General features: G+C 44.7%; 1 protein-coding gene and 1 long non-coding RNA gene across 5 annotated transcripts; one reads left to right on the top strand and one right to left on the bottom strand.

Moving 5' to 3' along the window:
* Nucleotides 1–2,394: 2,394 nt before the first annotated feature.
* Nucleotides 2,395–7,398, bottom strand: LOC306644688. 2 transcript variants are annotated; one of them, XR_013759440.1, is made up of 4 exons: nucleotides 7,286–7,398; nucleotides 6,031–6,252; nucleotides 3,167–3,308; nucleotides 2,395–2,789 (listed from the first exon to the last, which is right to left on the bottom strand). It is a non-coding gene; the product is annotated as an uncharacterized lncRNA (long non-coding RNA). The 2 variants fall into 2 exon arrangements; XR_013759439.1 differs by having other exon boundaries at nucleotides 2,395–3,308.
* CD72 (CD72 molecule) lies at nucleotides 6,973–20,109 on the top strand. Of its 3 annotated transcripts, XM_079111823.1 has the most exons (10): nucleotides 6,973–7,148; nucleotides 7,255–7,362; nucleotides 7,939–8,010; nucleotides 8,768–8,857; nucleotides 9,165–9,500; nucleotides 11,081–11,116; nucleotides 18,067–18,209; nucleotides 18,835–18,938; nucleotides 19,613–19,750; nucleotides 19,983–20,109. In XM_079111823.1, the coding sequence occupies exons 1-9, from the start codon at nucleotides 7,067–7,069 to the stop codon at nucleotides 19,743–19,745; spliced, it is 1,104 nt and encodes a 367-aa protein (XP_078967949.1). In that variant the 5' UTR covers nucleotides 6,973–7,066; the 3' UTR covers nucleotides 19,746–19,750; nucleotides 19,983–20,109. The 3 variants fall into 3 exon arrangements, with proteins under 3 accessions (XP_078967949.1, XP_078967948.1, XP_078967950.1); XM_079111822.1 differs by having other exon boundaries at nucleotides 19,613–20,088; XM_079111824.1 differs by lacking the exon at nucleotides 8,768–8,857 and having other exon boundaries at nucleotides 19,613–20,088.
* The last annotated feature ends 40 nt before the right edge of the window (nucleotides 20,110–20,149 follow it).

Genomic DNA, 20,149 nt, shown 5'->3' with positions numbered 1-20,149 from the left:
TACATCGTGTACAACCAGAGAAATGAAAAGTTCTATTCCATTTGTGTACAGCGAATCAAAATGCAGTCTGTAAAAATAAAAAGATAAAATAAAACAAAAAGACCCTGTCTCAAAAAATGTAGCTAGTGCTTGTCTGGCATGTGCACTTCCCTGGTTCAGTACCCATACTGCAACAAAACAAAACAAACTTTTAAAAGGAGGGTCAGTGGCACAGCTGAACTCCCCATTGCTGTGGTTGGGTCTAAGGTTGCAACTGGATTATATTCATCTTCCTCTACTGTCCATTCTAGACTCCGCTCTCTCTCAAGCAGCATTTCTTGCTGGACTAGAATGCTTGACTGGTAGGTGAGCCGGACCTTAGTTTTCAAGGGTTCTGAGCCTTGGTTACCAGGAACTTTTCAGGCTATAGTTGTCTACATTGCCCATCTGGGGCTCTATCACTGGGCAGCGAGCATCAAGAGACACCAGCGCATCCCTGATGTTCAGATTCCTTCCTTTTTTTCCCATTTTGTAGCAACAACTGTGTCCCTCATGATACTCAGTGTCAATCACCTCTGCCAGGATACTCGTTCCGCACTGTGTGGGAGCCAGGGGTAGCCTGGTCCTCCTCACTAAGCACGGAGGACTCCACTGTGGGTTGACAGAGACTCTCTCAGCATCCTTTCACCTTCACCTCCTGCTGCTAATGACATGTCATCTCTACATTTTCCACTGACATTCCTGAGAATGCACATGTGATAAGCTCACATCATCCTTAATTTCCAGGCCTCTGGCTTATCTGTGGCTGGCCAGCCTCAAGACAGTTGTCCTCTGCCTGTGTCAACTAGCTGAGGTCAGAAAGGTTGAAGTGGTTCACAAACCACAATTCTGGGGGTCTAGGGCTGCCTCATCCGCAGAGGTTTGCGGCTGACACAGTGCTTGACATATTTGATAAATGATCTATAGTTCTATGGGGCAACCTTTCATCCATCCCTCCTCGTCACCAAGTAGTTCATAATGAGCATACAGCACACAGAGCCCATTTTCCTAATTTGTAAGATAAATAGGTTGGGCTCTCTAAGATCAATTCAAGTCTAAATCATTGCCTTTCACTCTGAACTTTTGCGTGGGGGCTGGGGAAATAGCTCAGTTGGTAGAGTGCTTGCCTCACATGTACAAGGCCCTGGGTTCAATCCCCAGCACCAAAATTAAAAAAAAAAAAAGAAGAAGAACTTTTGCACAGTGAACTACTGTTAAGCCAAGGCTCCCTTCATGTGAATTTTTTTTGAACCCCAAATTTTGTTTCAACAATTGCTAGCCCTTATCTTTTATTTTTGCTTTTTTGCAAAATCCAGGGATTGAATCCAGGACACTCTACCACTGAGCTACATTCCCAGTCCTTTTTTAAACAGGGTGGCTTTGAACTTGCCATCTTCCTGCCTCAGCCTTCCCAGTAACTGGGATCACAGGAGTGTACCCCTGTGCCCCACTGCCCTTTATCTTTATGACACTTTATTCTGAGGATTGGAGCCATCATTTTGCCCTGTGGCAATGCTTGAATCTTGAGAGTTTTTGGGTTTTTTTTTTTGGTGCTGAGGATTGAACCCAGGGTCTTGTGCTTGCAAGGCAAGCTCTCTACCAGCTGAGCTACATCCCCAGCCTTTTGAATTTTCCTTTTGAAGCACAGTATTTGCTCTTTTCTTCTCGGCTCTGTGCCATCAGCACATATGACGATCTTCAAGACAGGACTAAGGAGAGGCCTGGGCAAGTCACCAGAGACCTACCAGTGCTCTTCAGTTTCAGGGATCAAAGAGTTACAAGTCCCCTTAATGGTGCTATCAGATGACCTGTAGTTCTCCTTTCTGATTCTGAAGCTATTGTGGCTGATTTTTTAAAAAGGCCTTTGCTCAAGTTTATATCTCCTGTCTCTAGCAATCATACTCTTGATTGAGGTCTGGATAGCTTGTATTTTACAGATGGGAAACTGCCACATTTGTGGCAGGACTGGCTGTTTCAACATAGAATCATGTTTGTTTAATTTTGGCACCACAAACTTCATCGCTTAAACAATGCAAATCTACTACCTTACAGCTGTAGAGGTGAGAAGTCTGATGTCTACAACTAAAATGACAGCAGGCCTGGGTTCCTTTCGGTCTGCTTGCTTTTCCAGCTTCTGGGGGCAGCCTGACTCCTTGGCTAATGATCCCTTTTCCCCACTTTCAAAGCTAGCAACTGTGGCCTGAGTCTTCAAATTGCACCTCTATGAGCCTTCTTCCCTCCTTGAATCTTTCTTCCCATGGCTGGGAAAGGTTCTCCCTTTTAAGAACCTATGCGATTAGACTGGGCCTGCTGGAATAAAACAGGATGACCTCCTCTTTTATTTATGAACCCTTAAGTTACTGTTAGCACGAAATGACCCAGCCGGGTGCAAACTTCACGGATCAGCACAGCCTTTGTTCAGTGATGAAATCATGCATCTGGTGGACCCACTTTCCTGGTGGAAAATGAGCCACCCACCAAAGGGGGAGTCTGAGTTTTATAGGTTACACTGAGAGGTGACTTAATTATTGACAGCATATCAGTTTGGGCACTCAGGAAACAGGTTTGTGAGAATTTGAAATTTGTTTTTACTGGGCAATATTTTTACCTGGAGAAGAATGGAGGGCCTGGGGTCAGCTTACTTCTTTCCCTTCAGGGTCCCATTGTTCTGTCACTGGGAAAGGATTTATTTGGGGAAGGATCAATACTTTGGCTTCCTCCCAGAGACTGCCATTCCAGGCTTGATGGATATCTGCTTTCCAGGGACTGTCCTGTCACGAGGAAGGATGTATTGGGAAAGGATCAATGTTACCAATGTGTTGCCTTCTTCCTCACCCCCTCTTCTCAGGTCATACTATTTTGGGGTTTGTCATTTTCCATATCTTACAGTCACATCTACATTTTTGTCAGGTAAAGTAACATATTTGCCAGTTCCAGGGTTTAGAGTGAGAATGTTTTGGGGAGCTCATTATTCTGTCTACCCTGTCACCCCATTAGGTTACAGTAAAGATGACGGGTGTAGCCTGACTCTCAGAGTCGAGGAGACTTCCTGATGTTGGCTAGTCTTCATCAAAACTGGTAGAGAGGAGTTCTTCCCTATCCCGTCGCACCCCAGGCCCTCACACTGGGGCTCCCTCCCCTTATCGACCTTCTCCACCCATTTCCCACAATAAGCAGTGGAGAAACCAGGACACAGCAAGAAGTAGGTTTTGGTGTTGGTCCTCCCAGATCTCAGATGATGACATTATGGTCCTGGAAAAGTTGAAACATACAACACCGACCTTTCAGCCCTTTAAAAAAAAAAAACACTGTTACCAAAACTCGGACAGTAGGGGTCAGCTCAGAGTCACAGGCATCATGTCTGAAGTCCAGCTTAGAAAGGTAATGTGAATGTCAGTATTGCAAAGACCTATGTGACATACCTAGAGAAGGGCAAGAATTCCCCTCTTTTACCCTATTCACTCAAAAGGACTACAAAGATTGTGGAACCAACCCAGAAGCCCTTCAGTAGATGACTGGATAAAGAAACTGTGGTACATATACACAATGAAATATTACTCAGCCATAAAGAAGAATAAAATTATGGCATTTTCAGGTAAATGAATGGAGTTGGAGAATATCATGCTAAGCGAGATAAGCCAAATCCCAAAAAAACAAAGGTTTTCTCTGATAAGTGGATGCTGATACATACTGGGGTTGGGGAGAGGGTAAGGGAAGAATGGAGGAATGTTGGATTGTGTAGAGGGAAATGAGGGGAGGAGAGGGGATGGCAGGAGGAAGGAAAGACAGAAGAATGAGACAAACATCATTACTCTATTACATGAATGAGTACACGAATGCTGTGACTCTACAGCATGTACAACCAGAGAAATGAAAAGTTGTACTCCATTTGTATACAATGAATCCAAATACATTCTGCTGTCATATACAACTAAAGAGAACAAACAATTTTTTAAAAAGAAATATAAGGAGGAATGGAATGTGGAATGTCTTGAAATAGGTTACTGTCACCAAAACAGCTATGGAGGAGAGAAATACATACAAAGTTGGGTGAAGATGTGGAGTTGTGGATGTGGGCTTGGCTCAGCCCAGCTCCACTTGGCTAAACCCTTTTTAAGCTTCTTCAAGGGTCATGCTAGACTGCATGCCCATTCTTCTTTTTCCCTGTTTTTTTTTTTTTTGTTGTTTGTTTGTTTGTTTGGTTGGTTGGTTTTTGCTTTTTGCTTTTTTTTTGAGTGCATACTGGAAGCTTGATTTTGTTGCTTTAGCTGGTGTCCAGGTCATGATCACCTGCACAGTGGTTCTGAAAACTAGGACATTTTCTACAGTTTATGGGATTCCTGCAAATGTCCCTGAAATTTACTTTCGTGCTTTCCCCCTGTATACCACAGATGCAGTTCCCTGACCGTCCTCACCCACCCTGCCACCAGCTGCTCTGTGTTCTCACTATCACAGGCCCCCTGAGGCCCCCAGGGAGTCATGGGCACACACCACTGTATGTATCTGAGAAAGGCCCTGCCAGGGTGCCCAGGGGAGGGGACGGGTCTGTTCGAAACTTTAATCAAGCAAGGACCGTTAACAGCTGCAGGGACCGCTTAGGAAACAGTGAGCCTCAAAAAGGAAATACTTGTAGAATCTGCTGCCATGACCTATGATGGCTTTTCTGAAAATAGCCCATCATTCCCTGTGGTGGCAAAAGGTAACAGTGTTCACGGGCACCCCCTGGGTCTCAGCATCCGTTGAGTTTCATCCTCCAGGTGGGCTGTGACATAGACACTCACCTCTCACAGACCTCTAACAGACCACAAAGTGCTGGGGATGTGTGTGCATACACAAGTCCACACACGCACACGCACACATCCACCTCTCCTCAGACACATTCCTCGGGGGCCAGGTGTGCCTTTCTGCCTCAGTGGCCACCTTCTCTGGGGCAGGCTAGACAGTGCTGTTGTGCACCGTGTGCTCTGTGGCCCGTCACAGAGCCGGCCACACACCACCAGTCATACGAGCTATTAGCATGTGGTGAGGACTGTCCCCTTCCTTTTCCTCCTCACAGCTGCAGGAGGGGTGTCTGAGGGGGTGGATGCTGTCTGCAAGGGGCTGGGTTTTTCCCACCTCCACATCTTGTTTAATCTCAGCTCCTTCCCACCCCAGAGGCAGGCTCCTTGGGCCTTCCTGGGAGGGGTCAGATGCTGGCAAGAGAACATCAGGGAGCACCCTTGAGCACTGCTGCCCAGCAGCTCTTCTCTGCTCTCCTGATTTCCTGTCTCCTCCATCAGCCAGGCCCTCACCCCCTAGGAGGGCATCTCAGTCTCTGGGGTCTCCCCTACACACAAATGCCCCTCTTCCTTGGGGCTGAATGTAAAAGGACACAGTGAGTATTTTTTTTGACGTTGGGGTTTGAACCCAGGATGTCACCCTCTGTTCTACCACTGAGCCACAACCCCAGCCCTCAAGACCTTTTATTTTATTATTTATTTTTAATTTTTTTTTTTTTTTTCAGTACTGGGGATTGAACCTGGGGCATGTTACCACTGAGTTATATCTCTTTTGATTTTTTTTTTTTTTTTGGTACTATGGATTTAAACCAGGGGTGCTTTACTATTGAGTCATATCCCCAGCCTTTTATTTTTTATTTTGAGTCAGTTGCCCAGTCTGGCCTTGAACTTGTGATCCTCCTGCGTCGGCCTCTTGAGTTGCTGGGATTACAGACATGTGCCACCACATCTGGCTCCCTGAGACCTTTTCAAAAAAGAATTGTGCTGGGCATGGTGGCGTATGCCTATGATCCCAGCAACTCAGGAGGCTGACGCAGGAGGATCACAACTTTGAGGTCAGCCTCAGCAACTTAGGCCCTGAGCAACTTCGTGAGACCCTTTCTCAAAATAAAAAATAAAAAGGACTGTTGATGTAGTTTAGTGGTAAAGTGCCCCGGGGTTCAATCCTCAGTACCAAAAATAAATACATAATAAAAGAACTTTACTAGAAAAGTTAGAAGTTTCTTTGCCTCACCTTTGTCTAGGAAGCTTGATCCTTGTGTAACTTCATGCTCATTGGTTCCCTGGCCCCACAGTGTGAATGAAGGTCAGTGCCTCCACAGATTTCCCCAGAGGTGCTCCAGCTATGACTGTGCCTTGTCCTCAGCTCAAGTCCGACCTGTTCCAGAGTCTCTGCTTCCTGGGCTCTGCTCACTGGATTTAGCTCACATGCAGGGGCAGCAGGGATGCCACAAGGCTAGAAGGGGTGGGATGGGAGGAGGAAGGGGGTGATTGACAGCAGTTGGACAGCCAGGCGGAGGGGGCCAGGAAAGGCAGTGGGAGTCTGGGGTGTCTACAGAGGAAAACCTGTGTAGCCCCTTGTTCTCTGCATCTTCCAAAGGCCTGCTCTGAGTGAGGGCCTCTTTGTGTGTGGCAGCTCTGAGGGCTACACAAGAGGGGAGATGGATACAGCCCGAAAGCCCCCAAGCTGATGGAGACATGAGACCCATTTGAGTCACCAAATCAGGGACCTATTGACCTACTAGAAACCCCAGAATGACAAAGAGCTAAGGCTCCATGCTGGGAGACACAATCTGATGGTGAAAATGGAACCTCATTCTGGAGCAATGATCGGGGAGACTGCCTGGTGTCAGTTGGACACAAAAGAGCTCCAACTTCATATCAATAAGCCCCAGAGGAGGGCAGTCAGGAGGGGAGGGCAAGTCAGGGACAAGAACCAGGAGCCCAGACACTGGAGCCAGCAGTGTGGAGCCTCAGTACGATACATGAAGAGTCAGGGCAGAGGGCAAACACAGGGTCCCTGGCCCTGTGCTCTGGACCTCAGTGTTCCTCTCCTGCCCTTCTGGCTGTGACCCAGGGATGACTTCTGCTTCATTGAGCCCATCTATCAGAAGCGCATTCACACCTTCCTCTTTTGTGAGTGGGAGGGCGAAGTGCTAAGCAGTGCAGTCACAGAGATTACAGAGTCTGAGTGTGGAGAGGAAAGTGGTCAGGAAGGTTTGGGGCCTGTGCATGAGAGGGGAGACTATCCGGCAGAGGTGCTCAGGACCATGGCTGAGGCTATCACTTATGCAGACCTGCGGTTTGTGAAGGCACCTCTGAAGAAGATTGTCTCCAGTCGGTTAGAAGAGGGTAAGGGGGAAATGGGGCTCCTCCATCCTGCCTATCCCCTTTCACAGTCCACCCCCACCCCACAGATCCTACACCTGACTTCCACTTTGGTTCCTTTTCTCCCCAGACCCAGAGGCCTATGAGGACGGGGAACTCACCTATGAGAATGTCCAAGTGCCCCCAGTTCCAGGTGGGGCCTCGGGCTTGGCCTCCTCTGGACTAGGGGACAAATCAGGTACGGAGAGCCCAGGGGATGTGTCTGTGAGGTTCTCTGGACCTGGGGAGTCCACAGGAGTCTTGGGAGAACAATATTTTGGAGAGGAGGGGAGTTCTTAGAAGAGAGCAGGATAAATGGGAACTAGGTGAAGAAAGGTCCCAGGGGCGACTGTGGAGATCCGGGGGACCAGTGGGGTGGGGGAGGGGAGGGGTGTGGCCAACAAGTGCCTGAGGAGGAATCAGGGCAGCCCTGTGGGCGATGGGTTCTGGTGGGAAATGGGGAGCGGGAGGAGAGAACGGGGGATGGGAGAGGGAAGAGAGCGATGCGGGGTGGCCGTTGGGGACCTGCAGATGAGGGCTCCTGAGGTAGCGGTAAAGGGAGACTGGGAGGGAGAGGAGGTGGGTGGGGATGAACCGAGACCTGGAGGGAGCTGAGAGAGTCCCGGGAGCCGGGGAACTCCGGGAGTGATGCGGGTGTCCCGGAGCAGAGGCAGAGGGCGTCACAGGACAGGCTCGAGTCGACTCAGGCCAGCGGGGTGAGCTGCGGGGAGTGGGCGGCGTCGGGGCTTTCACACCGGACCTTGCTCTTCCGCAGGGCTTAAGTCAGAGCGGCCAAGTGCGACCTGGAGCTCCGTGACGTCGCCACCTGTTGGAAGACTTCTACCCTGTGGGTATTGTCCCTTCTAGCCCTGTCGGTGCTGCCCGGCCTGCGCGCTTTTGGGGGTGGCAGCCCCGGCGTGACGCGGGGGTGGGGCTGGGGGCTTGGAGCTGGTGCGGTTCTTATGTTTTTTGTGTGGGGTGGGGTGGGGCGCGGGTGTTTACCGGGGATTGAACTCAGGGTCACTCGACCACTGAGGCACATGCCCAGCCCTGTGTTGTATTTTATTTAGAGACAGGGTCTCACTGAGTTGCTCCTTGGCTGAGGCTGGCTTTGAACTTGGGATCCTCCTGCCTCAGCCTCCCGAGCTGCTGGGATTACAGGCGTGCGCCACCGCGCCCGGCCCGTGTGGTTCTTTGTGGGGATCAGCCCAGGGCGCAGCCCTGGGACGGCTCCCACCACCCCTCAACCCCAATGCCTGCCCCTGTAAACTGCACCCCGGTAGGGATTATTCCAAGACGCGACCATCCAGATCACTACCAATACACATACCCCGCCATCCCCTTTCCCTCTCTGTTCTAAGATTTAGTTCCCCTCCTACTAGGTAAGCATTACTAGGTAATGCTTCTCAACCCACTTTACCAATTATAAATCCCCAGCCCTCATTCTAGAACACCGTCTGTCCTCTACCTGAAAAATCTCCTACTACCGGACAAACCCCACCCTGCTGCTCCCTCTTAAAGACGTCCTCCTCAGGAACCTCACCCATCCCCTCAGTCTAAAATTCTTTCCTGGGACTGACTACCCTTCATCCTTGTCCCTTAAGGTCGACAAGCCTGCTTGCAATACCTCCTGATCGGCCTGCTCCTCACCTGCCTGCTGTTAGGGGTGGCCGCCATCTGCGTAGGAGTGCGCTGTGAGTATGACGGCCCCATTTCCAAGTCACCTCAAACTACTCTCCTCTTCCCCATCAGTGCCCTTCATGGTAGAGTTCCTAGTCACCACCACCACATCCTTAGCTTTTGGTCTGGTTTCCAGTAGGGTCTGTTTTCCCCATCAGTCCTTTACCTAATCCAGTACCTCCTTAAGCTTTAGGCAGTCAGGTCTTATATTTTAGTATGTTATGCAAAAAGTTCTGTAAAAAATGACTGATGCTGCAGTCTTAGGGCATCAGGGCACAGCTGGAAAAGATGCCCTTCAAATTTCTCTTTATGGCCAACCAGATCTGCAGGTATCTCAGAAGCTCCAGCAAGTGCACAGGGTTCTGGAAGTCACCAACAGCAGCCTTCAGCAGCAACTTCACCTGAAGATAACTCAGCTGGGGCAGAAGGAAGAGGCTCTGCAGGAGTCCGAGAAGAAACTGCTCCGGAATCAGGAAGTACTACAGGTGGAGCAGAGTGATCACCAGGCTACTGAGGGGAAGCTACAGGCCTGCCAGGTGGACAGGGAGAATACCCAGAGGACCTTGCAAAGGGAGGAAGAGCAGAGGCGGTCCTTGGAGCAGAGGCTACACAACATGCAGAACACAGTGAAATCCTTCTTGACATGCTCCCCACCAGGTGTCTGCTCTGGGAGAAGGGAGGTGGGAGAGGTGGCCTGTGGAAGATAGACGGAAGCAAGGAAACCCTTGTGGCAGGGCTCTATCTAGCTCCCAGGGACCAGTGGATTGTTATTCAGGAAAGGGCCAATGAATCAGAAGAATGGCTGCCCTGGTATGCAACCTTAGCCAATGGGGAGAAGGATCAAGGAGAATACTGGATTTAGGGGCCTCCCTAGCTCTAAGGCAGGTCCTGGTGAAGTGTGAGTGGCAGCCAGCAGTCCAAATCACACTGTTTAAAGTAGCATGGCTCATGCCTGTAATCCTAGTGGCTCAGGAGGCTGAGGCAGGAGGTTCATGAGTTCAAAGCCAGCCTCAGCAAAAGAGAGGTGCTAAGCAACTCAGTGAGACCCTGTCTCTAAATAAAACACAAAACAGGGCTGGGGGTGTGGCTCAGTAGTCAAGTGCTCTTGAGTTCAATCCCTGGTACCTACCCACCACCCAAAAAAAAAGTAGCGTGGCAAAGTTAGTTTTCATCTCGTTGACATCAGCAGCAAGGATCTAGGAGCCCCTTGAATTTGGTTGTTTGCACATTTTTCTAAAGACTGGGTGGCAGCTTTAATTAATTTTCAGTACATCTGAGCTCCCCCAAAGGTTAAGAATTACTGACTGACACTAGGTATGGTGGGGAGGTGGAGCAAGACAGCTAAAGTTCTCAGGCACATGTGGGACCCATAATGAGGTAGATGGGTGGAGTTATGGTTTAGGGAATCAGGATGGGGCGTCCATCCATTTTGAAAGCAGGAGCCCAGCCAGCAGGTAGAGGTTGGGGAAGGGACACCTAAAATAGGAAAGGCTGTGCAGAAGCAGGTTGAGGTTCTAGGCAGGGTGCCAGGCCTCAGAGGACTGGAGTTTTCATGGACTGTGGTGGGAGTTGGGTTTTATCTGGCTCAGAGAGCATCTGGATGCTTTCTCCAGGCTTAAAACAGCAAGATTACATGCTGAGACTCAAACCCAGTGCCTCATATATGCGAGGCAAGCACTGTACTACGGAGCCACAACTCCAACTCCCCTTATTTTCTTAAACTTCTTATCTACTATGCCTCAGTCCCATGACAGTGCTGCCACCCATTCCTTTTTTTTTTTTTTTTGGGTGCTGGGGATCGAACCCAGGGCCTTGTGCTTACAAAGCAAGCACTCTACCGACTGAGCTATCTCCCCAGCCCCCCACCCATTCCTATAGCTGCAACCCAGACTATTTCTCTGCTGAAAGGTTGGTTGCAGACTTCCACTCTGATCACAACTGCCCACGCTTCTTTTTTTCTCCCCACTGAGGCCCCCAGAAAGGCCCTTGTTTCCTTTCTTCCCATTAACTGTTTCCTGTCCTCATTTGTCTCCCTACTCATCTTGTGTTCTGGAGTCCATCATTCAATAACTCATCCGTTTGTTGCATTGTCTATCTGTTGCACTAAACTGGTAAAAACTCTACTTTCAGGGTGGGGATGTAGCTTAGTGGTAGAGCATTTACCTAGTATGCATGAGGACCTGGGTTTGAGCCCCAGCACTGCAAAAACTAAACTAACTTTTTTTTTATTTTTGCAGTACCAGACGTGGAACACATGGCCCCACAAATGCTAGGTAAGTACTGAACTATATCCCCAGACCTATTTTTTTTTTGTTTGTTTGGTTTTGTTTTTTTTTTTTTGGGGGGGGGCGGTGCTGGGGAATCGAACCCAGGGCCTTGTGCTTACAAGGCAAGCACTCTACCGTCTGAGCTATCTCCCCAGCCCCCCAGACCTATTTTTAAATTTAACTTTGAGGCAGGGTCTCACTAAGTTGTCCAGATTGGCCTCCAACTCACTATCTTCCTTCTTCGACCTCCAGAGAAGCTGGGATTAGAGGTTTCTATTTGCATTTTTTAAACTTTTATTTATTTATTTTTAATTATCTTTTTTTGACAGTGATAAATGTTTAAAAAAATTTTTTTTCATACCCTGTATGCAGGGTAATAATGTCTGTCTCAATCCACTGTCCTTCCCATCCCCACCCCCTCTCCACCCCTCCACTCACTCCCCTCTGAATAATCCAAAGTTCCTTCATTCTTCCCTACCCACCCCACATGATGGATCAGCATCTGCTTATCAGAGAAAACATTCAGCCTTTGGTTTTTGAGATTGGCTTATTTCACTTAGCATGATATTCTCCAGTTCCATCCATTTACCTGCAAATGCCATAAGTTCATTCTTCTTTAAGAATGTATATATGTACCACAGTTTCTTTATCCATTCATCTGTTGAAGGGCATCTAGGTTGGTTCCATAGCTTTGCCATTGTGAGTTGAGCTGTTATAAACATTGATGTGGCCGCATCACTGTAGTATGCTGATTTTAAGTCCTTTGGGTATAAACCAAGAAGTGGGCTAGCTGGGTCAAATGGTGATTTCATTCCAAGTTTTCTGAGGACTCTCCATACTGTTTTCCAAAGTGGTGTCACCAATCTGCAGTCCCACCAACAATGTATGAGTGTGCTTTTTCCCCCACATCCTTGCCAATACTTATTATTGCTTATATTTTTGATAATTGCCATCCTCACTTATTCTGCCTGGAGTGAGATGAAATCTTAGAGCAGTTTTGATTTGCATTCCTCTAATTCCAAGAGATGATGAACATTTTTCATATGTTTGTTGATCAATTGTATTTCTTCTTTTGCGAAGTATCTATTCAGTTCCTTAGTCCATTTATTGATTGGGTTATTTGGTTTTTTTTAGTGTTAAGTTTTTTGAGTTCTTTATATACCTTGGAGATTAGTGCTCTATCTGAGGTGCGTGTGGTAAAGATTTTTTTCTCACTCTGTAGGCTCTCTCTTCCAGATTGTTGATTATTTCCTTTGCTGAGAAGAAGCTTTTAGTTTGAATCCATCCCATTTATTGATTCTTAATTTTACTTCTTAATTGCTTTACGTGCAGGGTGAGAGATAGAGGTTTAATTTCATTTTGTTCCATATGGATTTCCAGTTTTCCTGTCACTGTTTGTTAAATAGGCTATCTTTTCTCCAATGTATATATCTGGCACCAATGAATATTTTTGGCACCTTTGTCTAGCATGAGGTAACTGCATTTATGTGGGTTTGTCTCTGGGTCTTCTATTTTGTACCATTGTACATGTCTATTTTGGTGCCAATACCATGCCGTTTTTGTTACTGTTGTTCTGTAGTTTAAAGTCTGGTATTATGATGCCTGCTGCTTTACTCTTCTTGCTAAGGATTGCCTTGGCTATTCTGGGTCTCTTATTTTTCCAAATGAATTTCATGATTGCTTTTTCTACTTCCACGAAGAATGTTATTGGGATTTTAATAGGAATTGCATTGAATCTGTACCATACTTTTGGTAGTATGGCCATTTTGACAATATTAATTCTGTCTATACAAGAGCATGGGAGATTTTCCATCTTCTAAGGTCTTCTTCAGTTTCTTTCTTTAGTGTTCTGTAGTTTTCATAGTAGAGGTCTTTCACCTCTTCTGTTATTTATTCCCAATTTTTTTTTTTTTTTTTTTTTTTGTTCAAGCTATTGTGAATGGGGTAATTTTCCTAATTTCTCTTGCAGTAGATTCATCGCTTATGTATAGAAATGCATTTGATTTATGGGTATTGATTTTATATCTTGCTTCTTTGCTGAATTCATTTATGAGTTCTAGAAGTTTTCTGGTGGATTTTTTTTGATCTTCTAAATATAGAATCATGTCATCAGCAAATGGTGATAGTTTGAGTTCTTCTTTTCCTATTCATATCCCTTTAGTTTCTTTCATTAGTTTCTTTCATCTGTCTGGTTGCTCTGGCTAGGGTTTCAAGGATGATGTTGAATAGAAGTGGTGAAAGAAGGCATCCCTGTCTTGTTCCAGTTTTTAGGGGGAATGCTTTCAATTTTTGTCCATTTAGAATGATGTTGGCTGTGGGCTTAGCATAGATAATTTTTACAATGTTGAGGTATGTTCCTACTATCCTTAGTTTTTCTAGTATCTTGAATATGAAGAGGTGCTGTATTTTGTCAGATGCTTTCTCTGTGTCTATTGAGATAATCATGATTCTTGTCTTTAAGTCTATTGATGTGATGTATTATGTTTATTGATTTCCGTATGTTGAACCAGCCTTGCATTCCAAAGATGAACGCCACTTGATCATGGTGCACTATCTTTTTAATATATTTTTGTAAGCAATCTGCCAGAATTATATTGAGAATGTTTGTGTTGATGTTCATGAGGGATACTGGTTTGAATTTTTCTTTCCTCGATGTGTCTTTGTCTGGTTTTGGTATAAGGGTGATACTAGCCTCATAGAATGAGTTTGGAAGGTTTCCCTCTTTTTCTATTGAATAATTTCTATTGAATAATCTATTTCATTGAATAATTTGAGGAATATTGGAATTAATTCTTCTTTGAAGTTCTTGTAGAACGTGGCTGAGAATCCATCTAGTACTGAGCTTTTCTTGGTTGGTAGGCTTTTGATGGCATCTTCTATTTCATTCTTGAAATTGATCTGTTTAAATTATGTGTGTCCTCCTGCATCAGTTTGGGTAGATTATGTCTCCAGAAATTTGTCAAGTTTTCTATTTTATTTGAGTATAAATTTTCAAAATAGTTTCTAATTATCTTCTGTATTTCAGTAGTATCTGTTGTGATATTTCTTTTTTCATCACAAATTTTAGTAATTGGAGTTTTCTCTCTCTTTTAGGGTAGCTAAGGGTTTATCAATTTTATTTATTTATTTTTTCAAAGAACCAACTTCTCATTTTGTTAATCTTTGAATTGTGTCTTTTGTTTCAATTTCATTGATTTCAGCTCTGTTTTTAATTATTTCCTGTCTTCTGCTGCTTTTGGTGTTGCTTTGTTCTTCTCTTTCTAGAGTTTTGAGATGTAATGTTAGGTCATGTATTTGTTGATATTTTATTCTTTTAATGTATGTGCTCAATGCAATGAACTTTCCTTTTAGCACTGCCTTCAGAGTGCTAAGATTTTGATATGTTTTATCAGTGTTCTCATTTACCTCTAAGTATTTTTTTATTTCTTCCTTGATTTCTTTTTTTATCCATTCATCTTTCAATAGCATGCAATTTAGTCTTCAGGTGTTGGAGTAGCTTCTATTTATTTTATTTTATTGTTGATTTCTAGTTGCGTTCCTTTATGATCTATAAAATGCAGGGTAGTATATCTATTGTTTTTTGTATTTGCTGAGAGTTACTTTGTCGCATAACATATGGTTTATTTTAGAGAAGGATTCATGTGCTGCTGGGAAGAAAGTATTCACTCAATGAAGGATGAAATACTCTACATATGTTTGTTAAGTCTAAATCATTGATTGTATCATTTAATTCTAGTTTCTTTTTTTAGTTTTCCTTTGGAACATCCATCCAGTGGCGAGAGAGGTGTGTGTTAAAGTCATCCAGTATTATTGTGTTGTGGTCTATTTGATTCTTGAAATTGAGAAGGGTTTGTTTGATGTACATAGATGCTCCATTGTTTTGGGCATATATATTTATGATTGTTATGTCTTGTTGCTGTATGATTCCCTTAAGCAGTATGAAATGTCCTCCTTTATCTTTCTGACAAACTTTGGTTTGTAGTCCACTTCGTCTCATATGAGGATGGAACTCCCTGCTTGTTTACACAGTCCATGTGAGTGATATGTTTTTTTTAACCAACCTTTTACCTTCAGTCTGTGGATGTCTTTTCTTAGGAGGTGAGTCTCTTGAAGATAGCATATTGTTGGATCTTTTTTTTTTTTAAATCCAATCTGCCAGTCTATGTCTTTTGATTGAGGAGTTTAAGCCATTAACATTCTGGGTTATTATTGAGATATGATTTCAATTCCCAGTCATTTTCGTTCATATTTTTGTTTTTAACTTGACTTAGTTTCTCCTTTGATTGACCTTTCCTTTATTGTAGTTCCTCCCTTTGCTAACTTTTATCGTTTTTGTTTTTGTTTTTCATTTCCTCCTCATGGAATATTTTGCTGAGAATGTTCTATAGTACAGGCTTTCTACTTGTGAATTCTTTTTTTTTTTTATCATGGAATGTTTTTATTTCATCTTCAAATCTGGAGCTTAATTTTGCTGGATGTAAAATTCTCAGTTGGCATCCATTTTCTCTTAGAGCTTGATATTTGTCATTCCAGGACCTCCTGGTGTTGAGGGTCTGGGTTGAGAAATCAGCCGAGATCTGAATTGATTTCCCCCTCTATATAATTTGATTTTTTTCCTCTCACAGACTTTAAAATTCTATCCTTATTCTGTATGTTAGTCATTCTCATTATAATGGGCCTTGGTGTGGTTCTGCTGTAATTTTGTACATTTAGGGTCCTGTAAGTCTCTTGTAGTTGATTTTCCATTTCATTCTTTAGATTTGGGAATTTTTCTGATATTATGTCACTGAAAAGATTGTGCATTCCTTTGGTTTGTATTGCCACACCTTCATCTATTCCGATAAATCTTAAATTTGATCTTCTCATGTTATCCCATATTTCTTGGAAGTTCTGTTCATTGTTTCTTACCACCTTCTCTGTGCAGTCAACTTTATTTTCAAGAGTATATATTTTGTCTTCATTGTCTAAGGTCCTGTCTTCCAAATGGCCTATTCTGTTGGTGTTACTTTCCATTGAAATTTTAATTTGGTTTATTGTTTCTTTCATTTTGAGGATTTCTGCTTGATTCCTTTTTATAATCTCTGCCTCTTTACTGAAGTCATCTTTCACTTCCTGTATTTTCTCTTTAATACCATCCTTCATTTTGAAGATCTAACTATGTATTTTCTAAACTCTTTTTCTGACATTTCTTCTGTTTTGTCTATTGTTTCTATTGTTGGAACATCTTGGTTTGTCTGAGGCACTTTGTTCCCTTGTTTTTTCATTTTGTGTGTCTTCTCATTGGTGGTATGGAGCTGAGGCAGTACAGATTCTACACTGTAGTCTTTTATAGTGTCCCTGAAGGTTTCCAGTACCTCACCTGTGGGTACTGTGACAATGAACTTCCAGCAACAGTGGGCAGCAGGCAATCCACTGGAGGTCTGTGGGTGGTCTGCAGACTAACAGCAGATGATTGGTGGGTTGATGTTGGGTGGTGGGTGATGGGTGGGTAAAAGGTGGGTGATGGGCAGACAAGAGGGGGGCAAACGGGCTAATGGCAGATGATAGGTAGCAGTCAGTGAGGTATCAGCACTCAAAAAGCAGGCAATATGTTGCGAGAGGGTGGGTGATCACAGTGGACAAATGGGGTAAACAGCAGGGTATTGGTGGACAGGGAAGATCACCTCACAGAGAAACAGTATTTCCTCTACTTGAATCCTGAGTTAAGCGACAAGGAACGCAGCCTTCCTCTAGTCCGCCATCTTGGATCCTAATCTCCATTTGCAGTTTGGCCTATACACCTCTCCAACCCCAATACTAGGGATTGAATCCCAGCCCTTTTCATAAAAAAATTTTTATTTTGAGACAGGGTCTCACCAAGTTGCTGAAGGTCTTGCTGAGTTGCTAGGCTGGTCTCAAACTTGAGATCCTCCTGTCTCAGTCTCCCTAGTAGCTAGGATTACAGGTGTAGGCCACCACACCCAGCTGATTTGTAAGTGATGGAGTTAGGACTGATGTATCAAAGCACTGGAGAGGAGCACTGGATTGGGGCATAGGATGTTAAAGAGAGATGTTTATTTCTTATGGATAATCAGGAAAAGAAGTACAGAGACAAATTTTGAGGTGGGAAGGAGGGAAGTGGAGAGTATTTACAAAACAGGAATTAAGCAAAGCGGGAACTAAGTTTGTCTCCTTATGGAAGTATATAGAGAGGAGGCAGCTAGTGGCTGGAGGAGTGTGATGAAGTTTTAATGGGTAGAAGGGAATGCTTTAGGGAGCAAATGGATGAAAGAACAAATAGGAGGCCTGTTGACCCAATACGGGGGCCTAGGTGAAGTTAATCAAACTGTTGATGTAGACCGAAATCTTTCAGAAATTGGGGAAAATAATCAGTCCAGTTAAAATAAATCTCTCAGAGTATTAAGAAGAAATGTTACCTGGCATGGTGGCACACACCTGTAATCCCAGCAACTCGGGAGGTTGAGGCAGGAGGATCACAAGTTTGAGGTCAGCCTTAGCAATTTAGAGAGGCACTAAGAAACTTAGGGAAACCCTGTTTCAAAAAGGACTTGGGGGCTGGGGTCGTGGTTCAGTGGTAGAGCACTTGCCTAGCATGTGTGAGGCCCTGGGCTTGATTCTCAGCACCATGTATAAATAAAATAAAGGTCTAAAGACAACTGAAAAAAAAAAAAAAAAAAAGACGGGGATATTGCTCAGTGGTTAAGCATCCCTGGGTTCAATCCCCACTACCAAAGAAAGAAGAAGAAAAGTTGCTGAATGTTAAAGACACTTAAAAAACATTATACAGAGGTAAGGCATTTCCAGGAGAGCAAAAAGAAAGGAAGATTGCAAAGATCAAGGACTAGAAGTCGACGAAGGTACTGAGATTAGACCTAGAGGAATGTTGTTAGCAACCAGATTGTGAGTAGTCACTTTCATCTTAGGTGTTGTGAAGTTGCACTCTCTCTGCTTTGCAGGCGACTGCTGCCCAGTGGGATGGATCCTGAGGGAGAGACGCTGCTTTTACTTCTCATCTATTCATCAATCTTGGACGGAGAGCCAAAACTATTGTAAATCTTTTTCCTCCAACCTGGCCACATTCGATGCAAGTTATTACTCAGTAAGCATACCCTTACCCACAATATGAAGGGGCATAATTAGATGAAGGGAGGTATGTCATTAAATCAGGAATAGCAGTGCACACCTGGCATGCATGCCACGGCCTGCATTCCTTTTCCATGGCAAATACTGATAATCACAACACTTGTTGCCACTAAGCCTGGAAACAGGCTGTCTTCTCAGCTCTATGTTCCAGGTGGCTTCCACCAACTGATTAGAGTTAGCATGAGAACTGAAACTTATAAATCATCCCAACTTTGTGTCTCATCTTGCTGGTCAGCCCTATAGGCTAATAAACAGTTCTTTGACTGTGAGGTGCCAGATTTGGTGGGTTGGATCATACTGCTTCCTTGGGATCAGAACAGTCCACATAGCAACTGCTCTCCAAAGGGTAGCAGAAACTCTTACCCAGGTGGGAAGTGAACTAAAGGATGAGACTGCATCTGCAGGGTGGCACTTGAAGGACGCAGGAACAAGTCATGTACAAGACATGAGTTACCATGCACCAAAGAGGGGCACATTCCCCTTTGCCAAAGTTCATAGACCCTTTCCTGGGGTGTATATTTTCTCCTATATTCTCATCACTATCCACACATCTCTGGTTTCTCTGAATCTCATATTATCAGTCCAACAAAGAATCTGTATTTTCACACGGTGGTTCAGATTCATATTGGATTGGCTTCAACTCTAATAAGGACCAACAGAAGACTTATGGTTCACGATATTTTGGGTAAGTTTGTGAGGACTTTTTGCATTTTCAATTCCATAATCCTCTCATAAAGACAAAATAATAAAATTTCTTCCCCAACTCCAGCTCCCAAATTCTTTTATAAATCAATACTATATATTTTTTTATTTCCCCTATTTGATTAATAACTCTAGAGCAGTCTTATTTTCTATTCTATCTTTGGTATTTAGAAGTCCCTGGCATAATTAAATAACAATCACTAGGTTGGGACCTATGTCATCTGTCAGAGGGAGAAACTGAGGGTTTAGCTAGGGGGTCACAGCCAAGAAGGAAAACCTGCATTCTGACTCCCCACCCCTTGACAGGGCTGCTCGAACCCGGGTTGTACTTTTTCAGCCCAGGTCACTTGGGGCACTAGAGCTGCCCCAGAGAAATGAATGAGGGATACTGGAGTAACTTGAGAATCACACCTAAGGACTGTGAAACGGGGCAGCCACCTCCTCATGTTCCCTACCTGGAGTTTTCATCTTTAGGATCTGGGGTGATTTCTTCAAACCCAGACCTAAAGCCTTTTCTAGCTGTAGTCCAGAAATCTGCCTCTGAACAATGCCCAGATGTGGACTTAGGCTAGAGCAAAGGAGAGAGGGTAGGATGGGCTAGGAGGGGTCCAGAGCACTTTCCACTCCTACTCATTCTACAGCTTGTCTGTCCTTAAGCTCAAGATGCATGAAGATGAAAAAAGATTGGAGATGGTGGAGTTCAGAGCCAGAGACATGTGCACAACTCCTTCCCTGCATCTGTGAGCTGTCACCTTTCAGGTTTCCAGATGGGGACCATTCTTTTCAATGAACTGGGTAAGCGTGAGATGGGGCTGAGGCATGGGAATCCAAGGGCAGAGGGAAAACCTGTTCTTGGGTTCCATAGTCATATCCTCAGCCTCTGATGACTTGGTCTGCCTATGTAAGTGTAGGTTGGGCAGGTAAGCTGGTGATGTGGCTGTCCAGGGAGCTGGGAAGAGACAGCATAAGCTGGATGAGGGTTTGGTGACAGTCCACTGTGAAGCTCATTGATGCTTTACTCTTCTAGACATCATGCCAACAAGAGCTCCTGACTCTGGTCCCTATCCTGTGGCCTGTACATCCTGATTGTCATCCCCAGGCATTCCCTGAGCCTGAACCAAGGACTGATCCACACCCGACACTTCTGGCCAACCTGCTTGAAACCCTGTCCCAGAAACTGGACTGATCCTGGGA

Source organism: Sciurus vulgaris (assembly GCF_902686455.1).
Source record: "Sciurus vulgaris genome assembly, chromosome: 15".
Classification (NCBI taxonomy): domain Eukaryota; kingdom Metazoa; phylum Chordata; class Mammalia; order Rodentia; family Sciuridae; genus Sciurus; species Sciurus vulgaris.
The sequence above is the reverse complement of the archived record's forward strand: the minus strand, read 5'-3'. Positions and strand labels throughout refer to the sequence as shown.